The sequence below is a fragment of the Vulpes lagopus genome, chromosome 5, assembly GCF_018345385.1.
Source record: "Vulpes lagopus strain Blue_001 chromosome 5, ASM1834538v1, whole genome shotgun sequence".
In the NCBI taxonomy this organism is placed as follows: Eukaryota; Metazoa; Chordata; class Mammalia; order Carnivora; family Canidae; genus Vulpes; species Vulpes lagopus.
The window spans coordinates 68,418,663-68,426,690 of NC_054828.1; the positions used below are offsets into that span (position 1 = coordinate 68,418,663).

General features: G+C 42.4%; 1 protein-coding gene across 6 annotated transcripts in view; it reads left to right on the forward strand.

Annotated features, from left to right (window-relative positions):
* NEMP1 (nuclear envelope integral membrane protein 1) overlaps positions 1-4,499 on the forward strand; it is a 28,468-nt gene extending 23,969 nt beyond the window's left edge. For all 6 annotated transcript variants that reach the window (XM_041754405.1, XM_041754403.1, XM_041754404.1 and 3 more), the window contains one exon: positions 35-4,499. In XM_041754405.1, coding sequence (XP_041610339.1) covers positions 35-212 — 178 coding nt within the window. In that variant the 3' untranslated portion in view covers positions 213-4,499. The remainder of the gene's footprint in view (positions 1-34) is intronic.
* The last annotated feature ends 3,529 nt before the right edge of the window (positions 4,500-8,028 follow it).

The window sequence follows — 8,028 nt, forward strand, 5'->3', positions numbered from 1 at the left end:
AGGTTCTTAATGAGTACTATCTTCTCTTTTCCAGATTTGCTGACTTTGTGGAAGGTTCTTCTCACCTCACACCAAATGAGGTTTCTGTCCATGAGCAGGAATATGGATTAGGGAGCATCCTTGCCCAGGATGAAATCTATGAAGAAACATCCACTGAAGAGGAGGACTCAGATCCTCAGTATCCTGCTATCACACAACAGATCAACTCCTGACTTAGGTGGTGCTCAGTTATCTTTATATGGACTGGCTTAGTATCTCAGTGGTCCATGTTACGTTTGTGCACCATTGCTTCTCAACTCTTTGAAACAGGATGAGATAGCATAGAAATCCTCCCACTGAAATTAGAGGCCTGAGTAGGCATCCCTTTGGAAATGGTCTTGGTGGTCTCTGTGGGATCTCTGAGGGAAAGTGGGTAAAGTAGTGAATGCTTTCAATGCTTCCCATTGGTTGTTGGCCCACGTTTATGTTTCAAAAACAAAAAACTGGATGGCCACACCTAGCATGGCATTCTAGCGCCTCTTAAAGGTTGACTCGGTGGTAGCATTTCTGCCACCATCACTGGCACTCAAAAGTGAGAACTGTTACATGTGCAGCAATGTTTTCAGACCCTCGGCTGCATCTTCCAGAGAGAAACCCATAAATCTGAGCCTCCTTTTCTTCTTTTCTTTCAATGACTTTAGAATAATATTTGTTTTAGCTGTTTTAAGAGGAAAGTAGATTTTTATTTCTGTCTTGTTTTTCAATGGATATATTTTTTTAAATGTAACAAACTCATGTTCCAGAACCAGCAAGTGTTCCAGATTGACAAGCCCATAGGCCTCTACATGCTTATTGATATGGATTATCCATTAACGCCCCAGAATTGTTGTGTTGAGCTTTGAATTAGTTCTCACAATATGATATTCTAAGTATCACTTGCTTTTAGGAACATTCTTGTGAACTCTTCTGTAGGGGAGGTTTTTATTATATCCAACTTTTAATTCTATCTTAAGACATTTGCATTCTTCCCTTCCCGTTCCTCCTTGTTCCCTTTGGTCTTTCAGGAAGTGTCTATTTCCTCAACTGTGATGTACAATTTAGGGTTCGTTTCATGTCTTATATTCTCTTCCCCTTGGTTGGTAGCATTATTCCTGCTAGCTGGGAGAAGTGATCGTTTTTTAGAGAATTTAAATACTTTTTACATGCTCTCTGTTTTTCCTGTCAGTGGAACATGTATCTTTGAGTTGCTATGGAATCAAGAAACTCTCCTTTTCTTCTCTCTTCCTTTGTCTACCCATTCTAACCATTCTTTTCAGCCTTTATCACTTTTATGCGCCCCCCCCCAGCCAGTCTAGCTAATTTGTAAGCCCCGACACTATCTGTGAAGTTTCCTTGCTACAACATACAAGTTGTAGCTATGTAGCTGCCACAATTTGCATTGCTACAAAATAGACCTCCAGGTAATCTTGATACCTCTTCATTCACCTATTAGGATCAGACACATTTTTTCTATACTTACTTGCAGTTCCATTTCTGACCAGAGATTCATGCTGCCTTTTATCACAGTGGCATTAGTTTCAGATTCTTTTACCATTGGAAAGTACTTTTATAGACCAGCAATGGCATTTATGAGGGAGCAAATTCCCAAGTCTCTCTTTTGCTTGGTTCGGTCTTGGTGATCTTCACCCCTGTACCTTGGAAGAAGCTGTAATTACTCTAGCCAGGAATATAGACACTGATAGCAGGAGCACAGCATCAGGCTCACTGGTTTACCATGATCATGAAGAAGGCAGATGATTTTTCTTAAAAAGCTGTAATGTCTCCTTCAGACCAGCCATTTATCAGATAATCTTGAAAGGCCCTGGGCTCATTGCTGACTTCCAAAATGTCAGCTCTGAGACTCCTCTCCAGGTGGCCAGTTGATTATCACCACTAGTGTTTCCCATAGCTTTAAACTGTCCTAATGTGACAACTACCTCAATTGGCTGCAAATACACATATAGTAGAAAGTGAAAAAGCAGTATTTGGGCAGATGCTGAGGGGTTAAAGTTGCAGGGCAAACGAGCTTTATATTGGGAAACTTTTATGCCTTTGTAAATTAGGTACATGGTAAAATTTTATCTCTCTGCAAAGAACTGTTAGGACCTCTGGAATATAGTATTTTTTGCTTTATTTATAGAAATCAAGATCTAGCATATTTGAGCAGCAGTTGATTTAAAAAATAATTCATCTGTACAAGTGGTCTCAGGATTACCTGGACTTCGGTGCCTTCCTCCAGATTGCTTATTGGGGAGGTGGTAGCTTGCCTCCAGGGTGACTTTCCCTGCCTCTTATCTTTATCTCAGTGAGAAAGCACTGTGAAGCAGGGCAAGAGTCTCCTCTTTTTCTGCTTAAACTCCTTGTGAAATATAGTTTCCATCTCCAGGCCACTTCTTTTCACTATGTTTGAACTTGGGGTGAGTAAAATCAAACTCAGTTTATTACTCCATGTCTGTAGTCAGAGACCCAAGCTGTAGGCATTGGAGCTGACCATAGGTCCTGCGGCAATGAGAGCTGCTCTGAGACAGTGAAGGACGACGGTGCCTTTGGTGTGCTGTGTGTCCTTGCCCTGCCTGCTTGTGTGGCTCTGCCCCAGATGCTTCAGAGCCTCCATAGGCCCGCAGATTGCTAGACTCCATAAACCTTCTTCGGAGCTGCTCTTGTCTCCCTCTTGGCCACTTAGTCTGCTGGCTCAGTCACTACTTGAAGCCCCCACTTAATTTTCTCTGGCAGTTACAAATCTTGCAATTCAGCATAGTCTCATCTCTCAGACTGATCTCATCGAAAAGGATTGAAGGGATAACCATGGAGTGAGCTGAACATTGGAGCCATGTCTGCTGCCATGTCAGCGTCTTGCTCGCAAATATGCAGCTGTAAATTGGCCCTAGGGCTCAAGGTCTCTTCAGCATCGGAAATCTGTCGCCGCTAATTGGTCTGACCAAGTTATGTAGAGCATGACTGCCATTAATTGGAATATGAGAGCCAGCTGGCCTAAAACATTTCCCCTTCCCTGCTCCACACAGATTGCTTTCATGAGACCAATGGAACCAATCACCAAAAATAAGGGCAGTTTTGCAACTAGGGTTGTCTTCTAAGAAGAAGGTCCTATCAGCCACATCATCCCACCAAAACTGGTTTATTTCCTCCCCCCAAATTCATGACTTTTATGTCTGTTACAAAGAGGTTTCTGCTGCTCATAGTCTTTGGGTCCCAGTGTTCTATTTTGTGCTGATACATCCCATTCAAGGCCTAGCCCTTTCTTCACTGACTGTGTTCCCTTCAACCCAATTCCCACCTGGCATATACGTTAGAGATTTGATGAATGAAAGGACCCAAATAGGCCAGATAGTCCTTCCTGGCCTTGATATCCATAAAAAGCTTGGAAATGGATTATGCAATTGCCCTTAATCTTTTTGTTCCAGAAAAAAGATGGGCTCAGATGGATGCCTGCGTAAAAATGGTTCTTAGCTGTGTACTCATAACTTTTCTCTGAATTGAGTAGTGAAAGTTGAAGTAGGAAAGGAAATTAAATGTCCTTCTAGTATTCCTTTGGACTTAGGTCTGACATATGAGATAATAACCTATATTGAAATGCCAAGAACTTTATTTCAACCAAGGAGAGGATGGTTTGACAGATTTATTATGCCTTCATATTACATAGGCACTGAAACCAAGTAATAAACATATAAAAATAGCCATATGCACAAGGCAAATGCACCCAAAACCTCTTGCTTATGTTTTGATGTAGCAGAAATTTACTATTATGTTTAGGCAAACCTATGCAGTTTGGTGATCAGTGGTATCTTTTGGTAACTTAGCTTATGGACTCAGTTGCTGTTGAGGTGGATTCTAGATGGTTACTACCTTAAAAAGGGTGTTTGGTGCCTTATGTGATGGGAGCCAGAGCCTGCTGGGAATAAACAAAGTAGATTCATGTCCACATCAACACACAGCTTTAGTAGGGGGTGGGAATGGCACACAGCCTCCCCCAAATTTGGGACTTTGGGCTCCCACATCCCCTGTGTGTCTCATTTTCCTCTTTATACTCTTGACTCTTGACAGTAACTTGAAAATGGTGAAATCATCTTCTCTGAACTTTCCTACAGCATGGGCAGCATTCGTATCACTTTAAACTACTAGATAGCTCATAATGTGAGTATTAGGACTGTTACAGCCAGCCATTGCCTCAGTTTCCCATGTTTGTGGAATTGATGGTGAAATAGCAGGACTAAGGAATTCTTGGGTAAGTTTTAGCCTGTGGGTAATGCCTTAGTGTTGTTTTAAAAGATTTGTCATTTATATTTAAAATAAATGTTCACAAATGTTTGAAAGGAACAAAATGATCAGGGATGGCTCTTTGCCATGGGTCTCATTTTCACTCTTTTCTGTAAGAAAAAATAACAATGTCTCATTATATATTTTTTCATTTTTATTGTACAAATTTGTAAGTAATCCCAATTTTAATAAAGTTTTATAGATGATATAGTGGTCTCTTAATGAACGTGTACTTCTCTTATTTGGATCACTTGAAGCAATTAGCTTCTAAGTTTCATCTTTCTGATGAGATGGTGTTCCATGCCATCTATTTTCCTCTTTTTCTGAACCACCACTCTTTACCCTGGGTCTGTCTTGGTCTACTTCCATCCTTTGGATGATTTCCTAGCATGCCAGATCTCTAAGGGGTATTTTTGCAGGAGTTGCAGGTTGTTATGACCATCTGTCCCAAGAAAAAACATGTATAGGTTATTACTAGTCCAGGGAGCTACTCTGATTGTACTTCAGTTTCTTTCTCTCTCTCTTTCTTTCTTTCTTTCTTTCTTTCTTTCTTTCTTTCTTTCGAGAGAGCATGAGCACTGGAGAGGATCAGAGTGAGAGGAAGAATCTCCAGCAGATTCCCCACTGAGTACAGAGCCCCACTCAGGGCTCGATCTCACAACCCTGAGATCATGAGCTGAGCCAAAACCAAGAGTCAGACACTCAACTGACCGAGACACCCAAGCATACCTAGGTCAGTCTGTCTGTCTGTCTATCTATCTATCTATCTATCTATCTATCTATCTATCTATCATCTATCTATCTATCTATCTATCTATCTATCTATCTATCTATCTATGTATTATAGACATAGAGAGAGAGGCAGAGACACAGGAGGAGGGAGAAGCAGGCTCCATGCCGGGAGCCTGACATGGGACTCAATTCCGGACTCCAGGATCCCGCCCTGGGCTAAAGGCAGGCGCTAAACCACTGAGCCACCCAGGGATTCCCCCCTAGTTCTTTTTAATGGCATAAAATATCTTTTGTTTCTCCACTGGAGTGAGGAGAAGACCTGGAGATCCAGCTGTGGGATGTCTGCCAAGACCTTGGTTTGGGGGGAGGGAGGAGCAGGGGCAGGGATATAGTGAATATTAAGGGCCATGGAATAATAACTTCAATTATGTCTAGGCCCAGCTTCTGCAGAAGTCTGGCACCTCCCGTTTTCTTTTATGTTTTAGCTATATCCTTTGTTCTGAAGATCTGTTATAGTATTTACATTAATTCTGACCCTGTGTCCTCTCTTCTCAGTTATTCAGACTACATAGAAATCTATTGTTCAGTTCTCAAAGATGGTAAAATAGGAAGAATCAAGATGGAGTCCATATGTAAATTTATATAAATTTATGCACACTAATGGCATCTTTCCTCCCCTCCCTTCTATAACTATACTAGATAAAGAAGAGATGGAGGTGATTATTAATCATCGAATTATTAAAAGCTTAAAGCATACTTGCTAGGTATGCAACATAGGGTTTTAGTGAGGACAAAAAAAGATAATGTGTGTGAAGAAGTTCTTGGGGTGCCTGGGTGGCTCAGTTAAGTATCTGCTGCTGGCTCAGGTCATGATCGTGAGATCAAGCTCTACATGGAGCTCCGTGATCAGCGGGGAGCCTGCTTCTACCTCTGCTACTCACCTCACTAGTTCTCTCTCTCTCTCTCAAATAAAATCTTTAAAAAAATAAAAAGTGTTCAAACTTGAACGTGCATAGGAATCATCTGGGAAGCTTGTTCAAATGCAGACTTCTGATAGAGTAAATCTGGCTTGAGGCCCAAGATTCTGCATTTCTAATAAGCTCCCAGGTGATTCAGGTGTGGGGTGTGGTCCTTGATGAATAGCAAGGATGTAAAACACTTAGCTTGTTGCCTGGCACACAGTATTTGATCAATGTTACTAATTGACACAAAATAATTTGTGACAGTCAAGAAGACCCTCTACCACCAAACATCTTCACCATAGCTGAAAACTTCTGTGTTTGTATTGTGTAGCATCATTTAAAAAAAGATATTAATTAGTTTAATCAGACTCCTGCCTTCCCAACGCCATTAATCATCGGCACTGAAGGATCTAGAATTTTCATCTTTCTTCTTTTTTTAATTTTTATTTATTATTATTATTTTTTAAAAGAGACTTTATTATTTATTCATGAGAGACACAGAGCTAGAGAGGCAGAGACACAGGCAGAGGGAGAAGCAGGCTCCATGCAGGGAGCCTGAAGTGGGACTCCGTCCTGGATCTCCAGGATCATGCCGTGGGCTGAAGGCGGCGCTAAACCGCTGGGCTACCTGGGCTGCCCTCTTCTTTTTTTTAACTTTTCTTTTTGCCAGCTTCACTGAAGTATCATTTATATACAATAAAATTCATTAGTTTCAAGTTTTGCTGAGTTTTGACAAGAGGAGTTAATTGACAGTTGTGTAATCACTACCAGGGCCATGATTCAGAGCATTTCCATTGCCCCCAAAGTTCCCTCATGCCCCTTATAGAAATGTTAATGGAGAGAAGAGGAAGGGGGTTTCAGAATCAATGGTGGGAGAAGACCTGTCAGCTCCAGTTACTTCAGTTTTGCCTGAGGATCAAATCACAGTCCTGCCTCCTCCATGTTTCCTCTCACCCCAGGAATGCTTTGACACATTTTGAAATCCCCACTGACTTGGATGTGTATTTGTACCTCACTAATTTAGAGTGATCCATTCATCCCGGTTTGGCCAGAATCTTCCTAGTTCAGAGAACTCTGCAGGTCCAGACAAACTAGGATGGTTGGTCACCCCAGCTGTGATGTTCATGCCATTGTCTCTCGGACTGAGGATGCCATCTCATTTTAGAATCCCTTCTCTTGTGTGAGCACATGGCAGGCACTCAGAAAATGAGTGAGTGGGTGGACACAGAAATACACCCCAAGCTGTAGGCAGCTGCGGATTCCGGGCCTGGAGAACAGGAGACCTGGGTTCTGGTTCCAGCTCCGCCAGGTTGGCAGTGGTGTGATCCTGGGAAAGGGGCTTCTCACCCTAGGTCTGTTTCCTCCCTGTGAAACAGGATCTGTAGTCCTTTTTGCCTCTGACACAGAGGCTGTTTCTACTTACACCTGGGATTATTTGCTGATGGCACTTCCACTGGCTTCACTTTCTCTTTCCCTTGCCTTTTTTCTCCCTTCAGATATATATAGGAGATCAATAAATCATGTAAGGGCAGGTTGATAATGGAACTGCTGATGGGCCAGTCATCTGCAGAGTGCTTCTATGAGAGCAGTAAAGTTTGGACCTTGAACCAAGCAGCTGTGGCTGGGAGTTGGAGGATCCAGTCTCTTTGCAGCTAAGTGTGTGTAATGACTCATTTGCTCTTTGTGCATGCCTGGGAGAGAGGACCGTAGGCAGAGGGAGCCTGTTTAGGAATTTTCCTGGGTGGATGAGGGGGTACCCTGGTGAATAGGATTGTATAAGCTCCTTATCTATTGGAGGCAGCTATTTCTAGCTGGGCTAGTACCCGGGAAGCAGCATATCAGGGTCTCACTCAGGTTCCTCATACAGAAGGATTAAAATTAGGAATACCAAGACTTGGGCTCAAAGCTGTGGCCAACTGAGGGTCAGGAAGCTGCATTCTGTTCCTGCCACATACTGTCTGTGGAACCTCTCTGAGCCTCAGTCTCTGCCGCTAATTTTCATTTTCAATGGAGTGAGTAGCTGCACTGCCTAGCTCACAGG